A 24,644-nucleotide genomic window follows, 5' to 3' on the forward strand; every position below is an offset into this window, starting at 1 on the left:
CGTTTGTCACTGTTGCAAGGCCTGTCCCTCTCAAAGGTTAACATAGGGGCTACCTTTAAATCTGATTAAAGTGTAGATTCCCTTTGGGAGCGGATGGACATGTGGAGTTTGGGGTTTCTGAGCTCACAATTTAAAAATACATCTTTTAGTGATATGAATCTCAAATGAAGGCGTTATTGAAGCGGAGCATATTTGGGCTCGTAAGTAGATGATCCATCCCTACAGTATCCTAAGTTTTGTGACACACAGCAGATTTGTGTATACAACCCTGACGAAGTCGATGGGGTATCCCCCGGACGAAACACGTGTTGGCTGTGGGGTCCGATTGGAACATCACGCTTGGCAATTGTCGCTGAATAATTTAGTTGATTGATTTTGGACATTGATATTTGGCTGTGGGACAGATTGGAACATCACCCATGGCAATTATAGCTGAATACTGACTGAATTGAAACTGGACATTAATATTAAAGCACAAGAATTTTGGAACCGTACTGAAGACTGCCTCGCCTTTCAATTTTTGTGTTTGTATCCCACACCATTCCAGAGATACATGGTATGGTGTTCTACCATAAAGGACATTTAAAGTGACTACGGCAGATATTATTGTACTATTTGTTTTACCAATGCTGATTTAACGAGTGCCTCTTGTTTGTCTACAACTGTCAAACTGACCCAGACAGGGAATCCACAAACAGGCAGAGTCACAGAAATGGTATAAGCAAGAAAATGCTCACTTTCTAAAAGCGGCAGATTTAACGAGTGCCTCTTGTTTGTCTATTATTATTAGCTGTATTGATTGCCACACAGTTGGGGATTAGGGGTGTGGTCCTCCAAGGGTGCACCGTGTGTAAACTGATGTACAAATCAATACTCACCCCGTAGCCTTGAGCGCAATTCTTTCCCACAAGGAAACACCCTCACCAAATTGGAATTTCAGTTTGACAGTTGGGCTGGTTGCACTTCACAATAGACAGTGACAAAAAGGGAGCTGGGGTGTAGTCTGCATTTCCTGATGAGCCATCTTTGCTAGGAGGGAGGGAAGGAGTGGTCACTTACACCTGAAAGGGCTGTGCCTGCACTCACACAATGCAGTCTCCAACCCCCTGGTGAGTGTCTGGGGCCTGGCCTGGGCAAGGCAGGATTTCATACTCAAGAGAAACTTTGCTTTGAAGTAGGCCTACTTCAAAGGAGAAATTGGGTATAAGAAGCGGGACCAAAACCACAGACTTTAGAACAATTCTGGAAACCAAGAGGAATCTCTGCCTGGAGAAGAGCTGAAGAGCTGAGGAAGAAGAGCTTCCCTGCCTGTGACTGTGCTTTGTGGAGCTACCCAGCAGTTGCTTCTCCTGCCAGAGTGAGATGGAAAAGACTGGACTTTGTGTGCCTTCTATATGGTGAAGATCTCCAGGGGATGGATTTAGAGCTTGCGTCCTGCTGTTTGAAGTCTCAGGGACAGCAAAGACTTCTCTCTGCCAGCACCTGGAGTCTCTGGAGAGACTCCTTCTCTGCCCTGTGGTGCCCATCTAGTTCCTGGGACCCTAAAAGGAGAAGCTGGCAGTCTAAGAAGAAGAAATCCACACACAGAACGCCGAGCGGGGGAAAGGTCAACGCGACTCCGATCTGCGGCTGTGAAATTGACATGCCACAAGCTTTGCGGCTGAAAATCAACGCTCGCCTGTAATGCGACCGAAGAATCAACGCATGGAGCTGGAGAAACGATGCACAGGATCCCTGACGGAGGCTGGTGAGATTGCAACTCGTGCTGTGTGGTTTTTGGATCATCGTGTGGCTGGATTTCCAACGCAAACACCATTGGGTGTGTAAAAACAACCCTGCCTGGACCAGAGAGTGCTGACCGGATCGACGCATCACTGTCCTGCGGAGAAAAGAAACAACATGCCAGACCCGACGACAAGAGAAATGACACAAGGTCTCACTCGTGAGTGAAATAGACGCATCACAATCCCTTTTTGATGCACACTCGCCCATGCAGGATTATGTTTGACGCACCCAAGATACATTTTCAGGCTAACAGTGTTAGTGTGTGCTTAAAATTACATGAAGACTCTTTTTGCTTTTTAATTGATAACTTGACTTGTGTATTGTGGATGTTTGTCGTTTTGGTCTTGTTTTATTTAGATAAATATTCTTTATTGCTCTAACCCTGTGTTGTGTCATTTTGTAGTGCTTTCATTAAGTTACTGTGTGTGTTGGTACAAATACTTTACACCTAGCCGCCTGAAGTTAAGCCTACTGCTCGTTCCAAGCTACCAAGGGGGTAAGCATGGGTTAGCTGAGGGTGATTCTCTTTTATCCTGACTAGAGGGAGGGTCCTTACTTGGACAGGAGGTAACCTGACTGCCAACCAAAGACCCCATTTCTAACAGCACTACTCACCCGTGAGGGTCTCAGAGCACTGAGGAGGGGAGGGTATAGAAGGCAGGGGGAGGTTTGGTTTGCTGAGAAGCCGGTGACTGGCACTACTGAATGTCGGTATGCCAAAAACCAAGGCTGGGTAGTCTTTATTTTAACTTGTGCCTCTTTTAGCCACCATTTGGCACTCCCTATCAATGTATGTTCTGTTTCATCCCTGCTCTCTCGTTGTCAACTGTTTTTCCATCTTTCTCTTCCTCCTTCTTTCCTGCTCTTGCATTTTTCAGTGTCCTGCTTTGGATCAGTCTGTTGAGGAAAAATAAGTGCCTGTCCCTAAAAATGAGTACTGGTGGGCCCCAGTTGAAGCCTCCAGCAAAAATTGTGCCATCCAACTACACCATCTTCCAACATAATCCATTGAGTTGCCTCCCTGCTTGGAGGCTCTGTTACATGATTGTCTTCATTTTCCAGCATTACCCTATTTCAGGTGCGGCTATTGCACCCTTTTACACCAAGTTCGCTCTTTAAGACTACTAGAATACCCAGACAGGAAATCATCATTTACTGAAGGGCTGACACCACAGCATTCTTTATACTACTACTGCTTCCCTTCTCTAAGCCAATGTGAGGTGCTGTTTAGGGTTAGCTGGCATTTTTATTGGTATATGACTACCTTGAGTAGGAAACTGGGTTACTGGTTGAGGGGGTTGAAACCCTCCTCAAGCAGCAACCACAATCTTTGTTAGGGTTAAGTCACGAGCAAACCCCCAAATAACCTACCGCCTGGTAGTTTGGCATAAAGCAGTCGAGCTTCACTTAGAGGAAAAATTTAAAGTATTTAGGAAGAACTTCAAACAGTAATGAAGTAAAAACACAATGCAAGAACAACTTACAACAATTTAGCAAAATAGAGTACATTTTAATACATACGACACGATCTCGACAACAAAAATATCCAGTCAGTAGAACCAGAGAAATGAAAGATTTCAGTGAATATAGCACCAAATAAACAGTGTGCCAACTGTGGTTATCTGGTTGCACTGAAATGGGACAAAGCTACAAGTTCAGGCCAACCACAGTGGAGTGTGGGCCGGCTACATAGACCCAGTTACGCACCCTGAACACGAGTACCTTAGATCCTTGTTGCTGTGTGTTGCGTGGTTCTGCATCGAGGACCAGTCATCCAGCTGAGGCGATGCGAGTTACAGGTTGGAGATGTGTTGTGAAGCAATGGTTGTGGGGGCTGCAAGGCTATGATGTGAAGTCCTGCGTCATCGTAGGGGAGGCCGACGATGACGGCGGCTTGCGATGGGAACTCCTCCATTGAGGATGCATCATGCACCGCTGGTTCAGAAGGGACTGCAGGGTTTCTGATTAGAAGTCCTGCATTGTCATCGAGGCTGATGTTGACGAGACGCTTGCGATGTGAAAGCCTGCTCCGGGGATGCAATGCGCTGTGGTGGTTCCGATGAAGCCACAGGCTGAAAAGGCAGTTCGAAGTCCTTGTGCCAGGAAAGTCCAAGTCGCAGAGGTGATGCATTGGTTCTGCTAGATCCACGGATGGGCTGACAGAGCATCTTCGGGCCCATTTCCAAAGGTCCAGGGCTGGGGTGACATCACTAGGCAGGGTAAAACTCACAGTTGCAGAGACCAGGTGCTGGTTACAAGAGACTAGCCCTTGGAGTCACTCTGCTGGTCCTGGTACAGGTTGCTGGTCGAGTCACTCTCAGCCAGGCAGGGGAAAAGTATGGGCAGCAGGTCAACACAGCAGGGCCTCAGTCAAGCACAGTGGCAGGCCTTTTTAGCAGCAAAACAGTCCTTCTTCCTGGCAGAGTCTTCCAGTGGTCTAGAAGTGTACTGATGAGTTTGTGTCTGAGGTCAAATAGTTATACCTGATGCCTTCCTTGAAGAGGGAGGAACTTTTAGAGGATTCCCTTTGAAGAAGTCAGATTTCCTGCCTATTTCTGCCCTGTCTCCAGAGTAACTACAGGTGGTATGCAATCCTTTGCATGCGCGCAAGCAACAGCCTTTTCTGGTGTAAGTTGGGCTCTGCACATCTCTGCCTTCCCCATCCTGCCAGTGATGGCCCATCAAGGCACACCTACGGTCTCTATTGTGTGTGGCTGTCTTGGAATATTACACAAATACCAACTGCCAATTCCTCCTAGTCAAGTTACCAAGAGATAGGCTGCAGGCATTAAATGGCTAGCCAGGAAAATGCCAAATTTCCAAAAGTGGCGTTTTTTAAAATGTAATTCAAAACCCAACTTTACCATAAAAGAGGATTTAGATTTTTCATTGCAATTCCAAAGACGCCACACATGAACTATTAACCTTTGGAGGTTACAGCTTATTAAATGTATTGAGGTAATTCCAATGTTATCCTATGGGAGAGGTAAGCCTTGCAGTAGTGAAAAATAAACTTAGGTGTTTTCACTATCAGGACATGTAAAGCTTAAAAGTACATATCCAACTTTTTAAATACATTGCACCCTGCTGTGTGGGTTGTTTAGGGCCTACACTAGGGGGGACTTATGTATATTAAAATGGAAGATTTATGCCTGGCAAAAGACTGATTTTGCCAGGTCGAAATGACAGTTTAAAACTACGCACACAGGCTGCAATAGCAGGCCTAAGACAGGTTTTCAAGTCTACCTAAGTAGGTGGCACAACAAATGCTGCAGTCCCCCTAGTAGCATTTCATTTACAGGCCCTGGGTACATGTAGCATCACTTTACTAGGGTCTTATACATAAATTAATTATGCCAATTGGGAATAAGCCAATATTACCATGTTTTAAGGTCTGAGCACAATCACGTTAGCCCTAGTTAGCAGTGGTAGAATGCACAGAGCCCTAAGGCCAACAAAAAACACATCAGAACAATATAGAGGAGGAAGGTAAAGGACTTGGGGGAAAGCCACTCTAAGACTGACAGGTCTAATATTTTGCAACATATTGATTTAACCTCTTGACTATGGATCTTTTAAAAGTAAATGTGCTTTTTGTCTTTGCTAGTTTGATGAGATGGATGTTTGTGCCTGTTAGCAACTGTTCTTTATCAAAATGTTTCGGCCTAGTGTTTTCACTAAAATTTGTCTAGAATAAGCACAATGGCCTGGCATAAGGGTCAAGGGCTACATTATGTTAATTTTCTTGATGCTACTTGTGGCCATAGGCTGTGTGATATGACTAGCCTTAAGATTTTTTTGAAGTGACGCCTGTGAAGCTAAGGTCTGCAAATGTTTAAGTACTTGAAATCCCAAAGCACCTCTTTTTCAGCAACAAAGAAGTGCATAGCATATCACCCTGAAGGCAACTGAAACTCATCACTAGGATTGACATATTTAGAGATGTATTTCTCACATTCTATGTAATAGGCATATGTTGACATTTCAACCTTGAATCTGAACATAGACACATAGTATATTACAACTAGTTGCAGCACTCTACTGATTTCAGGGGAGAGGATTTGTCAAGTAGCACATTTCTTCAACAAAGTAGATTTCTCATAAAAAAGAAGTTTTTAATGCAACACATGAGATTAGTAGGTTTGAGAACAGAAAACCTGTGTACCTTATCATTCACAATGGAGTACATAAAATACTACATAAAACACTTTCCTCAGATTCCATTACTTTGTGGTGAAATGCTTCCACTTCCATGCAAATTTAGTCCTGCATTCTTTACAATGATCTGCATACGCTGAATATTCATGCTATCCTTGGCCTCATTGGCACAGGCACGTTTAATTAACCTTTAATTTAACAGACGTGTCTCTCTAGCCTTAGCACAACGCACACTTAGGTTTGTGAGGTTGCTCCATGTATGATTAACCAAAAGGAGCTATTTCTGCCCTTCACCATTTAGGGTCATTTTTATCAGACATTTTCAAATCTTATTTTCATTGTTTTAGAGTCTAATGAAGACCACAACTCCCAGATAATGAAAGGTGATTAAAGTAAAAAGCTAAAATAATGCGTTTGGCATATTGAAGTGATCTTGTAGAACAGCTTACTTACGTTTTGCAGCATCTCTTCTGATAGAGACTGTATCTAACTGCAGATTCCATACCTTAGAAAATCACCAAGGTGTCAGAAAGGATCCAGAAAATCTTGAGCAGAACCTCTGCATACTGATAGGTGATGTCAATGGCTAATCACTGACATCGTCAGCACCAGATGTGACGTGCACAGGAGCCACCCCTGAGCAGTATCATCATTTCTTTTGTGACACACACACACATCAGAAGCAATGAGACACATCAGAATGGTTATGACCATTGTGCTGAAGGTAAGGAGAACCTTCCAGAGGAAGGAGTGTAGTTAGCAGAGCAGGAAGGAAGGAAGGTCCAGTAAGGAATCTGTGTTTAGATAGAGTCTCCATCAGAAGAGGCATTAACAAAGGTAAACAGTTTGGTCTTCTGGAAGAGGCTTCTAACCACAGATTCCTTATCTCAAGATAGATACCCTTGCAATAATCTTTCCAGAGATGGGGTTTCGAACTGACTTAAAATCAGAAAGTCCTGCAGGACCGAGCAGGCAAATTGCCCACTTGAGCGGAATTGACTATGCAGACAGTAGTGCTACGTGAATGAATGGAGCAATGCCCACATAGCTACAGGCACCCTGCGTGCTAACGCAGTAGTTGCAGGCTTGACTCTGATGAGTGAGCCCTCAGGTCTCATGGAGGCTTTTACTTCACCAGTGAGTGTCAGATTCAAATGCAGAGTACAAACAATCAAGAGATGGACACAGCCTTGCCCTTCTTTGATCTGATTAAGCAAATGAAACACTGATTGTTCAGTCAGTGTTTTTTTACACTTTCGCTATAAAACTAAGGTTCTCTTTGGATCCAAATGATGGAGCCTCTCCTCTACCTTAAAGGGTTGAGGGCAAGCAAAGAATGTCAGAAGAGTGATCATCTGACTGGCGTGAAAGGGGGTCACCATCTGAAGTAGAAAAGACACATGCATTTTTGGAACCAGCTTCTTCTGTACAAGCTGGTATATGGGGTTGCATACTGTGCCTGAACTGAGATGGTCTAAAGCTCCTTCACCCTCTGGGTCAATGCAATGGCCACCAAGAAGACCATCTTACGAGTCAAAAGTCTGGGAGGACAAGGGTCCAAAGGGAGAACACTTCAGATAGGTCAAAACCAAATTCAAGTACTATGGGGATATAATGGAACGGGAAGGTAGAAACTTATGGTGCAATCTTTTCAAGAAGCAAGACACAACAGGGGACTTAAAACAGAGAAGGCTGATCTGGCATCTGCAGAAAAGCTGAGATAGCTGCCAAATATCCCTTAACAGTGCCCAGTGCTGATCTCGTCATCTCAGACAGTTTGGCATGAAGTAGGTCTGGAATCAAACCAAAAACTTGTCCCAGCAACAAGCGTGTGCAGATTTCATCGAGTGACACCTGGCTGCCAGGATAACATCAACCTCATTGGGACAAGGGTCGAAAAACTCAGCTGTCGCCACTCAATCTCCAAGCATGAAGGTGAAGTGCATGCAGTTTGTGATGCAAGACCCAGCCTTGCTGCTGCGACAGGAGGCCCACCCAAAGGGGCAGCCTGATTGGAGCACATATACTCATGCCCAGTAGTTCAGGACTCCATACTTTCTGTCCAATCCAGAGTCTCTAGGATGACTGGGACTCAGCCGGTCCTTATATTTTTGAGGACTCAGGACAAGAGTAGTATTGGTAGAAAGGCATACAGGAGTTACTTTTACCAGGCTTCATTACATAAGAACATAATTTAGTATTTATAATGTATTTTTCTTCTTTTTTTGTTATTTTCATTGTCCTGTGTACAGAGGAATGATATGTTTTCAAGATTGCATTTTGCAACAACAAAGATAAAAAGTAAACCTGTTTCAGAAACACCTTTAACCTACTGGGTTGTCACATGCAATACACTGTTTTAATAGTGCTTGAAAAGGATAAGACTATTTGAAAGCTTTTTTGAGTCAGAATGCACAGTGCTAAAAGTTTGCAAGCTATTTTATCAAATATCTAGATGGACAATGGATAATGTGAATGAATGACTTCCTTTCCAACAGCATACATAATAAAATTAGATATGTTTATGGTCTGACTTGACAGTGCAGCAGGTGTGAGAATCACCAGGAAATGGGTTTTGGCTCCGCCCACATGTTGGGAGCACATGTTTCCATTGGTAAGAAGTTCTGTACTTCCACAAAAAAATGCTTGCCCTCCACATAGCTGTGATCATTTTCTTTCGTTATCCAGCTACCTGGGATAAATGTAAGGGGAACACAGATGCCATTGTAATACTATTAAAGTGTCTTAGATAACTGCATAATCTATGGCAATATATATCTGGCAGCAGCACAGATGGAATGAGGCAGCTATTAAAGTATGTGGATTTGTATGTCTGGCAATGAGAGTGCATTCCTAATCCAGACCTATTGGCATTGCCATTGCTTGTTATATTTTATTTTGCAGCAGTAAAACTACTTGATCAGACATAATACATGCATAACTCTCCTGCTGGCCCAAATGTTGGTCAAAAAGTGACCGAGGTAGTCCTCTGGATCTGCAACTGTTGTAGCAGAAAGAAAGAAACTGATGTCAGAACACTGGAGTGGCGCCTATTGAGGCACCATACGCAGCACATCCGGTGAAGATGACATCGACGTGGAGCCATCAGAGCCACCTACTGGTGCACGGAGATGCTGCTCAAGATTTTCTGGATCCAATATGGAGCCTCGGGGGTATTCTAAGGTAAGGAATATGCAGTTCGAAGACTCTTCAAAATTACACATTATGCTCATTTCTTCATGTATTACTTTTACCAGGCTTAATTTTCTAAACGTTTTGTAAGGTGAGCCTTGTAAGTAGGCTTGCACAGCTCAAACAAGATGGAGTCCATGACTCCATTTTGGGATCTCTTGCATTTGGGAAGATCCCAGACTAGAAGTATAATACTTGTGAGCTGTCATTATCTGTATACTATAGGAGACCATGAAGCATGCGCCTCATTATTTTTCATAGCAATCAAAACAGGTAATACAGGGAAGAACCTTTGCCAGTTTAATGTGGTGAACGCTATTCAGTTTAGTATTCAGAAAGAAAGGATGAGTTGACATACAAAAATAAACTAGAGCACCTACCGGTACTGAATGGTTTCTGAAGTGGTAGAGGCCCGCAGCTTTGTCATTAGTATTCGTACGATGTTAAATAAAAAGATGAAATTGATCTGAAAAAAACGCATTGATGATGTTATTCCAAGTCCAAAACAAGAGACAGGATCAAGATTGCAAACACTATCTATTTAGCCTGACAACGACAGCGGTAAAATGCAGGAAATTGAGGGACAGCAATCGTGGCTCTACGTGAGAAAAAAGACGTGGAAATCAAAAGCCAGGCTTCGGTGTTACATGCGGTGACAAACTTTAATTATATGTATACAGTAAACATAATGAGTAACTGTGTGATATGGCCCAGTATTGCCACCGAGAAGGTCTGGTAGCATCCTAAGATACACGGTCGAAGGCCAAGCAGTTTGTAAATATCACAATAACCCCGAGATGGCAATATAGGGCCATAATACACTGACTAGATTGTCATGTCAGTGGTACAGATGGGTTATTCAATTGACTTATTTCGTTAAATAGGAATAATATGATAAAAGGACTGGAACTATAGTGTGGTGGCAGAAAGAAGCATGTGGTGCACAATTGCATTCAGCAGCACTGCTGCTCTGAAGACAAACGTTAAGCTCCTGCTCTTGTTGTTTGTAAATTAAGGACCTGATTTAGATTTGGGTGGACAGGTTACTCCGTTACAATGGTGATGGATATCCCGACCGCTGAAATATAAATCCCATCATTTCCTATGGGATTTATAGTTAGGCGGACGGGATATGCGTCACCGTTGTGGCGGGGTAACCCATCCGCTGAAATCTAAATCAGGCCCTAAGGACTGTAACAATGGCCCTTCTGTTACTCTGATTTGGCAAAACACACCTGTCACTAGACACAACCCCTGGGTGCAAAAGTTTGCACTGGGACTCGTAAAATAATGATATGAAATCATTCCTGTTTGAATGACTATGAAGACTCCTATGAAGACTCCTGGCCAGGGGTTTTGGTGGAGGCTGAGCCAGTGTTTAAGTAGCAAACCACAGAACTTGCACCCAGAAGTACCCGAAGACAAACCCGCACATGCTCAGTGCACCTTCGAGAAGGCACTCCTTCCAAAACTTTTGCACTGATAACTGTTCTGCGCACTACACTCAGTGACACGGCCACCATGATGAAGATTCTCAGTGCATCATGAAGAGGGTTTTAAGCAAAATGGCCATATCTCTAAATGTACTCCATCAAAGCAGTCAGTAGCGGTGAGCCTTCAGAGGTCGCCATTAGGTGGTACAGTAAGAACTTGCAAAAATACTGTGAGAACTGAGAAGCAAAAAGCACACATCACAATTTCATAACTTGGCTTGCAAGACAGTGCATATTGTGTGGCCGTACTTCAGTGGAGGAGGTGACCTGTTTATGAGTAACAACTCTGCGCGCTTCCCTAGGAAGGCGCCCACTCAACAGTTGAACCCCTAAAAATATACAAGCTCTGGCCATCAGATTAAATGATTTGGGCACAAGGAAGAATATTTTACATCAACGTACATCTCCATGACAGGCATAGGTATTTATGGAGTGACCGGAGGTTAAAAATATTTTTGCATAGTCTGGGGTAGAGACAGAGATCTAGACATGTACCCAAGATAAGACAGCCAATCCATTTCTAACCAATATTTTGGGTTGGATCTCAAAAGAACCAAAGTGATTCTTGTCTAAGCTGTGTCCCTTTAAACAAAGCAGGGGATCTTCAGCAGATCTTGAGATGACCACTACTGTAAAGCACTGAGTTAAGTCACTGAGATTTACTTTTGACATGCTGGAAATACTAACCAGCGCCATGTCAGCCAACGTTAGCAGCACATTTTCTAAACAAGTTCAACACGTTATAAATGCAATAAAAAAAGAAAACAATAATTTATGAAGAGTTGGCACATACAAAGTGGCATATGTGATTTTCATTTGTACAGTATTTCCATTGAAAGGAAATCACTCCATGATGCAGCAATGAGAGTGTAAACCATTAGTAGCAGCCTAATGTGCTGGGAAGAAAACGATTTGCTAGGATCTAAATTGCTCAGCAGGCTGTCACTTGACAACAACCTAGATCCGAATACTGAGGAGTACACTCAAAGCTGGAGACGGAACAGTGAACAAGTTACTGTCAGTTAACACTTCTTACTACAGTATAGAGTTATGTAGGCGTTTACACCTACATTCAGCCTGTTTCTAGCAATTTACTGGTGAAGTAAATGGGCCGGAATCACACTATGTAGGTCAATGTACGAGCTAGGATTGGAACCCAGGTCCAGGGACATCTTAATGTTTTTTTGGGACCCTGGGCAAACATATTTTGGGGGCCCCTGTTCGGAACAGTTTTGAACTTATGATCCAATTTCAGCTTTTGAATGCTCTCTTTGACCAGTTCATTGACCCTGCACAGGTAAACTGGTCCACATTCTAAATGTGTTTCCATCTAATATTCAGTGATAGAGCTGTAATATAGTAATATAGCTGCAGCTCACTAACATTATTGCAAATAATCTCTGGAACACACACCTATTTCTCATGTGTGAAGTCCTGTTTTGATCTGAAATTATTTTTTTAACGGATGTTGCATAGTGTGAAAAACAAACCTATTTATCTGCCAAATGTCTGTAATAGACTCCCACGTGTTACCAATATTAAAAATAAATTAAAGAAAAATGTATTTAAAATAATCTGTGTTTAAAAATCATTCAAGGTCATCGGAGCAGGGCTATGTGGAGAACAGAGCTTGATCTATCTGGTAGTCCCTGAAAGGCTTGGGCCCTGGGCCAAAGCCCCCTTTGCCCATGCATTAAAAAGTCCCTGCCAAGGTTCCATACATTCAGACTTGCCAACACAGACGCTGGACAAAATTGACACCAAGTGCATCACATGCATTTCGGCCATTTAAATGTCATAACAGTAGCTATAGAAACAATTTGAATTAGCATAATTCTGGACTGATATATGGGGTTCGGGAAGTACCTGAACACCACAGACGGTGTCTGTAAAGACAGCACTGGCCATGGAAGCGAGAAAAATAACACAATTCTAAGACTTTTCTAAGTCAGTCTATTAAGGTGAGTAGGGCCTGCCTTTCATTTTAATACATTTATTAAATTTCTACTCTTTTGCAGTGCTTAATTTGTACATAAAAAGGTGTCGGTGCTCAAAGCTCTCCTCTGAAACACGCGGCTGCTGCAATTAAATGTGCGAATTCGGGATAGCGAGGCAGAGTAACCCTGAAGACATCTCGGGCCTCTTTCATCTATTTACAGACACACCCTGCTCTTCCAGCTCACTCTTGCAGCTTTCTGCCTTCTAACTCTGTGACGTTTTTTCGCTTTGCTCTTCCTCCATCTTTCCGATATGTGTCTTTTGCTACAAGAGCTCGCAGCAAAAGCGTGAGGCAGAAGAATAAGCCACGGCCCGCAAAAATAAGTGCCGGTGCTCAGCACCTGAAACAACAAGCACAAATTAAGCACTGCTCTTTTGGTAACATGCCCTTTTCAGTCCGAACCACGATGTTCAACTGTTAATAGTGTAACATGTTATAAAATCTTACCAGGAGCACCAGGATGACTGGTCCTTGATAAATGAAATCTGTATAGACCCCGGCTCGTTTCCCAAACCAGCACCTGCGTGAGAGAAAATGCCCACAAATAAAAATAAATTAAATGAATCGGGAGGGAGAAATATGAATTATATATTAGTGCCATAGCTCACCTTATTCAGGAGCTCAGTTTATTGACCTCTCACCCTTTGACATGTGGCATAAGCCTTGATAGGTGTATGCATGAGCTGTCCTCTATATCTAGTCCATCTATATGAAGTCACCCACCACTACAAAACACCAGACCTGTCCTAATGCTTCTCTGATTGAACCTGAGCCTTGGCTTAACTCTACCAAAACGTTGTTTTCAACCTCCGGAGGTTTGGCCACATCCTATCTGGTTTTGGCTCACCCCTCCCGACCTGCTTCTACCTGTCTGTAGCGTTAACCCTCCTGGAGCTTTGTTTCGCATTAGGTTTGTCTATTTGACCAACTTCACTACCTGAACTTTGATGTAACACTACCTGAAACATAGGTTAGCCATACCGGTATTTCTGCCTCAGCTTTGATTCTACTTTACTTGAAATTCTCCTTTACTCTAGCTTGGTACTGGCCTAACTCTATCTCTGGCTTAAATTAACGATATTTGAGATATGGCTTCAGATGACTGTGCTCTGGTATAACCTTATTTGAACATTGCTGCAACCTTAACTCGGCTATAGCCCAACCGCGACGAGCTTTGCCCTAATACTAGCTGTGTTTTCTTTAGAAAAATAAACGTGTGCCAGGTTTTAATGACAAAATCAGGGCAGTGCCCTTTGTGATTTTTGTTCTCCAACCCAGAATATATGCGGACCCGCAGCCCACAGTTACGACATAGCAAAGGGGAGGTCAGAATCTCTAATAAACCAGATCATTGTAAAAGTTTTTTTTTGTTTGATTCAAATAGTTTTATTGTTTTTGCAAGCAAGGAGAAGCAGAGCCATGAGATAAAGCATTTACATTTTACTTCTGTTAGAATGCTTAGTCTGAGGTGAGCGCATGGTGAGATATATAACCATGGATGTATGTGAAGATGATTTATATCTCGGCCAGTTGAGACTTAGGGCCAGATGTATCAAAGGGTTTTACCCATTCTGGCGGTGATTCTAACCGCGGCGGGTGGCGGTCGCCGCCCGCCATGCGGTTACCGCCAAATGACCGCACCGCGGTCACAAGACCGTGGCGGCCATTCTGGCTTTCCCGCTGTGCTGGCGGGTGACCGCCAAAAGGCCGCCCGCCAGCACAGCGGGAAAGACCCAGCAACAATGAAGCCGGCTCCGAATGGAGCCGGAGGAGTTGCTGGAGTGCGACGGGTGCAGTAGCACCCGTCGCGAATTTCAGTGTCTGCAAAGCAGACACTGAAATTCCTTTTGGGGCCTGCTTACGGGGGCCCCTGCAGTGCCCATGCCATTGGCATGAGCACTGCAGGGGCCCCCAGGGGCCCCGCGGCACCCCCTACCGCCATCCTGTTCCTGGCGGGAGACCCGCCAGGAACAGGATGGCGGTAGGGGGTGTCAGAATCCCCATGGCGGCGGAGCGCGCTCCGCCGCCATGGGGGATTCTGCAGGGCAGCGGGAAACCGGCGGGAGACCGCCGGTTTCCCGCTACTGACTGCGGCAGAACCGCCGCGGTCAGAATGCCCAGCGGTGCACCGCCAGCCTGTTGGCGGTGCTAACGCGACATTCGCCCTGGGGGTTTTTACCGCCAGGGTTAGAAGTACCCCCTCTGTGTCTATGGGAAAATGCGTTGGTACATATGGCCCTTAGTATAGAATAAGTAACGATTGTCGAAGAAAGAGGCTGAGCTGCAGGCTTGTCAAACAGAGGTACATAATAATGAAACGATAGTGACTCATGGCTAAAAGGGGAAGATGTGGGCAAATCAGGAAAGATCCCAGTGAGAGCAAGGAAATAAGGGAGAGAGGTGGGAGCAAGAGAACAAGTGGCTACTATAAGTCAGGCCATCAACTGCTTCAGTTAAGTGAACCGAGGCGGAGTCCGCAGGTAGCGCTACGCACCGATCGCCTTCCGCAGGCAGAGGTCAGATATTCAGGAAAACATTCATAGCTGTTTGCTTTTCTGCAAATATTTATCAAATCTATCCCAAATATGTCTAGAATCGGAGCCACCATGTAGTTTTGTGTATAGGATGTTGTTAGTGCCTCTAACATAGTGCATCAAATTGCACCATTTGTCAGAGGAGCTTGTTGACATTGATTTCTAATCTGAAAGTATTGTCTTCGTACCCAGAGCTAAGAGAAAGTCAGTAAGTATCAGGGCCGGCTTTCGGACTAGTGGCGCCCTGTGCGACAGTTTATTTTGGCACCCCCACCCCATCACCTATTCCTCGGTTTCACTCACTACCGCAAGGCAAATGTGCCCCTTATCTTTCCATCGCTCTCCTTTCACATACATTCATGTGTTTTAAAGCACCTGTAAAGGCTGGCTTTACTAATCCACTCAGCTATCCACATAATACATAGGGGCATATTTAAGAGCCCCTAGCTACATTCTAATTCCACACTAGCATCATTTTTTTAACGCTAATGTGGCATTAGAAGGCCAAAACACTGCACCATATTTACAAAGTGGCGCATTGCATGTATTGTGCCACTTTGCAACCCTTTGTGCTACATTATGCCTGTACCAGGCATAATGTCTCCAAAGAGGGCACCCCCCCATTAGGGGGTCCAAAAAAATGGTGCAAAGAAATCCCACAGATTTCTTTGCGTCAATTTTTTCAGGCACTTTTAATGCCTGCTCAGAGCAGGCATTAAAAGGAGGCATCCATTGGTTACAGTAGGCCTCTGGGTGCTTTGCAGGATTAGCTTCCAAATTTTTTATGCTAATCCTGCAAAGCGCCGGCCTAGCGTAAACAATTCTGACTCCAGTCCCCTAACTACCGCCATAGTGCACTATATTTTGAATTTGACACAAACATGGTGGTGTTAAGGGGGCGCTAGGGAGTGCAAGAAAAGTGCCTCAGCACTGTGTGCAGCGGCACTTTTAAAAAATATATTTAAGAGCCCCTAGTGCTATTCTAACGTCACATTAGTGTTATTTTTAAAATTGACTCTAATGTGGCATTAGAAAGCCAAAAACGCTGCACCATATTTACACTTTGTAACCTTTTGCACTACATTATGCCTGCTCCAGGCATATTGTATGCAAAGGGGCCATCCCCCTGTTAGCGGGGCCAAAAAAATGACGCAAAGACAACTGTCAAATTTCTTTGAGTCATTTTTTTCTGCCACTTTTAACGGCTGCTCAGAGCAGGCATTAAAAGGAGGCTTCCATTGGTTACAATGGGCCTCTGGGTGCTTTGCAGGTTTAGCGTCAACATTTTTTACGCTAATCTTGCAGAGCGCCGGACTAGTGTAAACAATTCGGACGCTAGTCCCCTAACTATGGCCATAGTGTGCTGTATTTTAAATACAGCACATACATGGTGGCAATGGGGGGGCGCTAGGGGATGCAAGAAAAGTGGCGCAGCACTGTGTGCAGCTCCACTTTCTTCAAATATGCCTCAAAGGGTATTTAAGAGCCCCTGGTGCCACTCTAACGCCAAATTAGTGTCATTTGTTTACACTAATGTGGCATTAGAAGGCCAAAAACGCTGGTCCATATTTACAAAGTGGTGCAATGCATTCATTGCACCACTTTGTAACCCCTTGCGCTACATTATGCCTGCGCCAGGCATAATGTATACAAAGGGGGCATCCCCCCATTTGAGGGGGGCCCAAAAAATGGTGCAAAGAAATCTGACAGACTTATTTGCGTGATTTTTTTCCGGCACTTTTAACGCCTGCTCAGAGCAGACATTAAAAGGAGGCTTCCATTGGTGAAATGGCCCTCTGGGTGCTTTGCAGGATTAGTGTCAGCATTATTGATGCTAATCCTGCAAAGCGCCGGCCTAACGTAAAAAATTCTGATGCTAGTCTCCTAACTACCGCCATGGTGAGCCGTATTTTTAATATGACGCACACATGGTGGTGTTAGGGGGCCGTTAAGGGGCGCAAGAAAAGTGGAGCAGCACTGTGTGCAGTGCCACTTTTTTCACATATGCCCCATAGGGGGCATATTTAAGGGCCCCTAGTGCCATTCTAATGCCACATTAGTGAATTTTAATTTATTTTTGCTAATGTGTTGTTAGAAGGCCAAAACCGCTGCATTATATTTACACTTTGTTACCCTTTGCGCTACATTATGCCTGCGCCAGGCATAATATATGCAAAGGGGGCATCCCCCCGTTAGCGGGGCCAAAAAAATGACGCAAAGAAATCTCTCAGATTTCTTTGCGTCATTTTTTTCCAGCACCTTTAAAGCCTGCTCAGAGCAGGCATTAAAAGGAGGCTTCCATTGGTTTAAATGGGCCTCTGGGTGCTTTGCAGGATTAGTGTCCTGCAAAGCGCCAGACTAGAATAAACAATTCTGACGCTAATACCCTAACTATCACTGTGGTGCGTCATATTTTAAATATAATGCACACATGGTGGAGTTAGGGGGGCGCTAAAGGGTGCAAGAAAAGTTGTGCTGCAGTGTGTGCAGCGCCACATTTCTTAAATATGCCCCATAGTATTGTTTTGTTTGCAGCAGGACTATTAACCCTCTATGCTACTTTATGTTGAGTCAAAGCTGTCCCTAGGCAAAACTCCCACCTCTCTCCCTAGCAGGAATACTAATCATAAGAGGTATCTTGACATTTTAATTGTTTCCTGAAGCCTGGATGCACAAGGAACTTTTCAGGAGGTGCTTTTAAATTGCAAGTTTCGGAAGTTATTGCTCAACACAGCGCCGCCCTGAGGCCAGCGCCTGGTGCGGCTGCACCGCTTGCACCGCCCAAAAGCCAGCCCTGATAAGTATTGAGGTTGCTTCTTTAAAATCAGTTGAAAGGAGATTAGCGGGTAAGCCCAGAGCAACAGTTAAAAAGTTGATTTGTAAGCTACCCCAGTTATTTCGTGAGTCAGTGATTGTACCTTAGACCACAGCTGGTGGGCCATCTTGGAGGTAAATAACATATGATGTAGATGCCCTGTCCCATCCGCACAATGTCAGCAAATAGCAGAGGCTCTCAAACCTACTTTATGAAGCCTGGACAGGGTCCAGTATGTTTTGTGGATGGACTAGAATCTAAGTTGTGCTAGGGCTTGTGTGATTTTTGCGGAGAAAGAAGACTTTCATATTTTCTGCCGGGAGGTATCTGTGAATTTTGTGTTACATAAAGTTTGTATGTGAGATTCCCATTTTTATAAAAATGTATAAATGTGTGATGTAGTGTGCCATTTTTTTAAAATTACCCAGCAGTACTTGTAGATCTAGAGAGTGTGGAGACTTCAATCTACTCATGGCGCTTTTCAACCTCAGAAATTTATAAAAGTCTATGTGGGGTAGTTCATATTTCAGTTGAAGGGTTGAAAAGGGAATAGGGTGTGCTCGAGTCCCTAGATAAGCTATAAAGTTTATGCCTTTCCTTGCCCATGAGTCCCAGAATAGTGCCTTCCCGTCTAGTTGAATCTTGCGGTTGTACCATAGGGAGGTCATAGTGGAGCCAGCTAGTTGATGGTCTAAACATTTGTCATGAATTAAGAGGGCTGAAACTGTATTGAGTATTGAGTGTTCCAACGGGAGTCTGGTTAAGTTCTGTACCGTGAGAGTGGCATTAAGAAGTAGGGGATATGTTAGATGAGCCTATATAAGAAGGAGGGAGGGGCAGTTCTTGTGTTATGATTGAAACCACTAAGAACGCTGAGTTATTAGGGATGCCTGATGATATTGTGGATCATCAGGGAGGTTTATGACTTGAGAGGCCCTACTTCTTTTAGGATGTTCATAGAGATTCCTGGCCTTTTGTTTTTCCATAACATTTCTGAGATGTATTTACCTACAGACTTATAGAAAGTGGAGGAGAGGACCACCGCATGCTGGTTGTGAAGTTGACCAGAGGAGCAGTCCTCATCCTGATGGTGTCTACTCAACCGCACCAAGTCATATTTTTTGGTGACCAAATGCTTAGGAGGTCCTTGATTTTGCTGAGGGTTTTTTGTTTGTTAATGGAGATGGAATGTTTGGGATTGGTGCTGAACTAGATACCTAAGTATTGTATTGAATCTGGTTGGCATTTTAGACCCAGATTGCCAATCATCGTAGATGTACAGTGAATATGCAGAGTGAATACCTCTGTTTTATCTTTGTTTAGAGAATAACCTACCACCAAAGAATGCCTCTCTATTTCTTTCATAATGGTCAGAATAGCTGGTGGTGCTTCTTCAGTGAACAGGTGCACATCGTCAGCATAGATTGCCACCACTTATTTACTTGAGCTAAAATTGATGCCTGTGATATCAGGGTTACCTCTGAATGATGTGATTAACAGTTTGATGACTAAGAGGTAGCATATAGGTGAAAGTGTGGCACAATGGTTAGAGCAGCAGAACCAGCTGCAGAGATCTGACCTGGGACCAGGGTTCAATTCCTGCCTCAGCGGGGCTGGGGTTCGATTCCCTTGTACCAGATAATTCTCACCTCAGTGCCTAATCTAATTAATGGGTCCCACTCTGGATGCCAGGCTTCACCCTTGGGGGTGCCCAGAAGTGGGTGCCTCACAGGGAAAAGCCAGCAGGGGTTCCACAGTGGTATGTGTACAGTGCCTTGAGACCCTAATGGGTGAGTAGTGTGCTATAGAAGTGTGAAGTTTTAAAACGGGCATCCATCATGGGTGCATTGAGACAGCATAAACAGTTGTGATAAGTGACCATTTACACTGACCTTCACCGTTGGCTTTGAGTTTAGGGCCATGATCATGCAAATTAACTCTTCTCCTAACTGGTATTGGTGTAGTGCAGTTTTTAGAAAGGACCAAAAGGCCTTTTCTGCATCTAGTGCAAGGGCCGCAGTCAGGGTGTGGGTCAGTTTTGCTTTTTCTAGGACATGACTAAATGTTCTAATGTTGTTTGACTTGAGCCTGCCCTTTAGAAATCCCGTTTGTGAATTAGCTACCATATTTTGAATAACCGACTCCTATCTCTGAGATGTTATCTTTGCAAACACTTTATAGTCCAGATTGATGAGGGAGATCGGTCTACAATTCTTAACATTTAAGTGGTCTTTTTTTTATTTTGGAATTACAATGATTGTAGCCTCAGTACCAGTGCCAGTAATGTGACCAGTGGTGGCGTATTGGTGAAAGACTGAATGAAGAGGCCTTGTTACTTTGTTTGAACTTGGCCGAATAGCCATTTGAGCCAGGAGCTTTCCCAGATTCGAGTGAGCGTATTGCAGATCTAATTTCATTTTCTGTGATGGGTTTGTTAAAATCAAACGTGTCTTAATGTGCTATCTGAGGAAGGCTGCAGGAGTCAAGGTAATCGTTGATTGCTGAGATGGAGACCGGCTTGTTGGAATTCTGTAGGTTCAAGTCGATTGACCCAAACAACTCCAGGATACCATGTGTCAATGATATAACCTCCCCATCAGGATTTCTTAAAGTGGAAATGAGGGTCTTGTTTTTTTTTGCATTATAAGTAGTTTGCCGTGGTTTTTATTTCTGTTGCTATGTCGCCTGGCATTTACAACATCGACCCTATTCTGTGCTCTTCCATGTTTTGATTGAATTTGTATTGTAAGGTGCATAGCTTAGTTAAGACATTTGAACCTTTGGTGTTTCTAAGTTGTGTATCCAGAGCTTGAATTTATGCTTCTAATTTATAAGGATGTTTTATTTTTGAGTGCCATTTGATGAATCATAATGCGTCCCACCGTGGCTTTGAGTGCATCCCATCTTATTGTTGGGGATGTGTCATCCGCATGGTTCTCTAAGAGGAAGTGATCAATATCCTTTGCTAATTCTTCCTAACAGCCAGCACAATCAAGTAGGTCATCATTTAGATGCCAGTGCTGTGGTGGAGGGGTAGGGTCGTTTAGATTGAGATCTAATGACACGCAAGTATGGTCAGAAATTACAATCACCTCAATTTTCAGGGGGTGTGCTAGGTGAAATAGGCTCTTGCTAACCAGTATAGTCTATCCTCGAAAAGGAGTGATGGGGAGACAACTAAAATGTATAATCGCTCCCTGCTCGGTTATATAGTCGCCAAATGTCCATTTAGTTATTATTACTACAGCAAATATTAATTTGTTTATGAGACTTAGGTCCATAATAATACTGTTTGATGCAAACTGGCGTTAGCGCAGGTTTGTGTCAAAAAGTATTGCGCCCGCTAGAGCCATTCCAGGCCGCCAGCCGGGCGCCATATTTAAGGAATGGCGCAAGCGGGCGCTAAGACCCTGTCAGCGTCAAAATACATGACGCTAACCGGGCATGGGAGGCGTAGGGAAAACCGGAGGTTGTGCGGACAACCTTCATGGACATGACTCCTGCCTTCGCAAAGACAGGAGTCATGTCCTTCCAGCCTGTTAGAAATGGGGTTTTTGGTTGGCAGTCAGGTTGCCCTCTGTCCAAGCAAGAACCCTCACTCTAGTCAGGGTAAGTCACACACAATCCACAATCAGCCTGTGCCCACCCTCTGGTAGCTTGGCACGAGCAGTCAGGCTTAACTTAGAAGGCAATGTGTAAAGTATTTGTGCAATAAATCATACAATACCACCATATAGCACCACAAAAATACACCACACAGGCTTTAGAAAAATATATAATATTTATCAGGATAATTGTAGGTCAAAAAGAATAAAGTTGCAATGGGAAATTGTAGAGATATCACTGAAAAGTTATATAAAGTGTCTTAAGTCTTTAGAATATAAACAAAGTCTCTTTCAAGCACAAGTACCTGGTTTAGAGTGGAAAAATCTCCTCAGAGGGCCACAAGAGAAGAGGTGCGTGGAAAAAGGGTGTGTGCGTCGATTTCTCCCCAGCACACACGGACTTGCGTCGTTATTTTCCACGCGGGGAAGTCGGGCGTCGTTTTCCGGCACGCAGACAGTCTCTTTCTGTGGATCGCGGGGATTACCAGATGTCCCGGGTCTGTGCGTGGATTTTCCTGCTTGTTTTCCGGCTGCGCGTCGGTCTGCGGGGCTGCGCGTCGAAATTACGATCTCACGGCAGGCGTCGCGTCGATTTCTCCTCTAGACTTCGATCTGCGGGGCTGCGCGTTGAAATTACGATCTCACGGCAGTCGTCGCGTCGATTTCTCCTCTAGAGGTCGGGCGGCGTTGTCCTTGCGAGGCCGTGCGTCGGATCTTCGATTGTCCCAAGAGCGTCGCGTCGATCAGCGTCGGAGTGCGGCGTTTTTCTCGCCGCGAAACAAGCTGTGCGTCGAAATTTTCGACGCACGGAGCGTCCAAGTAAAAGAGAGAAGTCTTTTTGGGCCTGAGACTTCAAGGAACAGGAGGCAAGCTCTATCCAAGCCCTTGGAGAGCACTTTCACAGCCAGACAAGAGTTCAGCAAGGCAGCAGGGCAACAGCAAGGCAGCAGTCCTTTGTAGAGAGCAGACAGGAGAGTCCTTTGAGCTGCCAGGCAGTTCTTCTTGGCAGGATGTAGTTTCTGGTTCAGGTTTCTTCTCCAGCAAGTGTCTGATGAGGTAGGGCAGAGGCACTGTTTTATACCCAAATGTGCCTTTGAAGTGGGGGAGACTTCAAAGAGTGGCTAAGAAGTGCACCAGGTCCCCTTTCAGTTCAATCCTGTCTGCCAGGGTCCCAGTAGGGGGTGTGGCAGTCCTTTGTGTGAGAGCAGGCCCTCCACCCTCCCAGCCCAGGAAGACCCATTCAAAATGCTGATGTATGCAAGTGAGGCTGAGTACCCTGTGTTTGGGGTGTGTCTGAGTGAATGCACAAGGAGCTGTCAACCAAGCCCAGCCAGACGTGGATTGTAAGGCACAGAAGGATTTAAGTGCAAAGAAATGCTCACTTTCTAAAAGTGGCATTTCTAGAATAGTAATATTAAATCCGACTTCACCAGTCAGCAGGATTTTGTATTACCATTCTGGCCATACTAAATATGACCTTCCTGCTCCGTTCAGATCAGCAGCTGCCACTTCAACAGTGTATGAGGGCAGCCCCAATGTTAGCCTATGAAGGGAGCAGGCCTCACAGTAGTGTAAAAACGAATTTAGGAGTTTTACACTACCAGGACATATAACTACACAGGTACATGTCCTGCCTTTTACCTACACAGCACCCTGCTCTAGGGGTTACCTAGGGCACACATTAAGGGTGACTTATATGTAGAAAAAAGGGGGGTTCTAGGCTTGGCAAGTACTTTTAAATGCCAAGTCGAGGTGGCAGTGAAACTGCACACACAGGCCTTGCAATGGCAGGCCTGAGACAAGGGAAAGGGGCTACTTAAGTGGGTGGCACAACCGGTGCTGCTGGCCCACTAGTAGCATTTAATTTACCAGCCCTATGCACATAAAGTGCACCTTACTAGGGACTTATAAGTAAATTAATAGTCCAATCAGGTATGATTCAAGGTTACCATGTTTTAAGGGAGAGAGCATAGGCACTTTAGCACTGGTTAGCAGTGGTAAAGTGCGCAGAGTCTAAAAACCAGCAAAAATGAGGTCAAAAAAAGAAAAGGAGGAAGGCAAAAAGTTTGGGGATGACCCTGTCAAAAAGCCAGGTCCAACACAGCCCATGTGCAAAAGGGGACTTAGATCCCCTGTGCAAATATTCTGTCAAGGTTGCCGTCCACTAGAAGATTGGAGTCTCCTCCTATAGTTATCCATAGGTTGTCAGGTAGTTCTGATAGTTGCTTGTCTAGCTCCTTCCAAAAAACCACAGTGGTATCATTTTGGACATAGATATTGACAACATAGAATTTTAGGTCCCTTTTTTGACCTTGGAAATGAGCCATCTGCCGTGTAGGTCGTGTGCATATGATAATACCACAATGCCAGATTTTTTCAGAAATTAGGGTGAGAACCCCATTCCTTTTTTGTGGGAGATGCCGATCTCTGTGATTCACGGGCTATAGAATTTCCCAACAAGGTATTTAAGTGTGTTTCCTGCTGTAAGATTATGTCCCCCTTTAATTTGTTGTAATAGTTTGCAGTTGTTCTATGCTTGACTGGGTGCTTATTCCCTTCGTGTTCAGGGAAAGTACTTTCAGTTGGAGAGACATTATGATGAGGTGAAGTGTTTTGTTGTGACGGAATCATGTGAGGTCTAATGTGTCCTCTCCAAGAGCGACTCTGAGTAGTCTTGTGTGGCAGAGTTAGTGAATAGTAGGTATGAAACAAACCTGCTTGATTTTAGTGTGGTGCCATCCTGAAGGTTCTGGTGTGCGCTGAGGTGATATAATGCGATTAGCCTGACCGCTAACTAAAGGATAGGCTAGGAGGAAAGGAAAAGAGCAGGAGTAGAGCAGTGGTAGAGACAGAAGGAGAGACAGAAAACCAAAGAATCATGAAAAAAATCCACCCTTCACACATCCCTCGAAATGTAACTTCGATGCATTTCCCCACCCCTTATCTAATTGGGATATTAAGTGCCACATCCAGGCCTGTCCCAAACCAACCAAGGACCTACCCTATCCTCCTGAGAAGTTAAAGATGTTGAAAAAAGATCCTTGTGTTGATTTAAGCTTGAAC

The 24,644-nt window shown here is 44.3% G+C and overlaps 1 protein-coding gene and 1 long non-coding RNA gene across 2 annotated transcripts in view; one reads left to right on the forward strand and one right to left on the reverse strand.

The window, feature by feature from the left end:
• The window catches only part of LOC138299622 (corticotropin-releasing factor receptor 1), a 1,731,194-nt gene that overhangs the window by 176,822 nt on the left and 1,529,728 nt on the right, over window positions 1-24,644 (reverse strand). The window contains exons 9-10 of the mRNA XM_069238054.1: window positions 13,075-13,147; window positions 9,516-9,601 (exon numbers count right to left, since the gene is read on the reverse strand). Of these exons, the coding sequence (XP_069094155.1) occupies window positions 9,516-9,601; window positions 13,075-13,147 (159 nt within the window). The remainder of the gene's footprint in view (window positions 1-9,515; window positions 9,602-13,074; window positions 13,148-24,644) is intronic.
• The window catches only part of LOC138299623 (uncharacterized), a 191,352-nt gene that overhangs the window by 23,295 nt on the left and 143,413 nt on the right, over window positions 1-24,644 (forward strand). Inside the window, exon 2 of the long non-coding RNA XR_011204795.1 lies at window positions 8,848-9,126. This is a non-coding gene — a long non-coding RNA (uncharacterized lncRNA). The remainder of the gene's footprint in view (window positions 1-8,847; window positions 9,127-24,644) is intronic.

Source organism: Pleurodeles waltl, chromosome 6, assembly GCF_031143425.1.
Source record: "Pleurodeles waltl isolate 20211129_DDA chromosome 6, aPleWal1.hap1.20221129, whole genome shotgun sequence".
NCBI classification, from domain to species: domain Eukaryota; kingdom Metazoa; phylum Chordata; class Amphibia; order Caudata; family Salamandridae; genus Pleurodeles; species Pleurodeles waltl.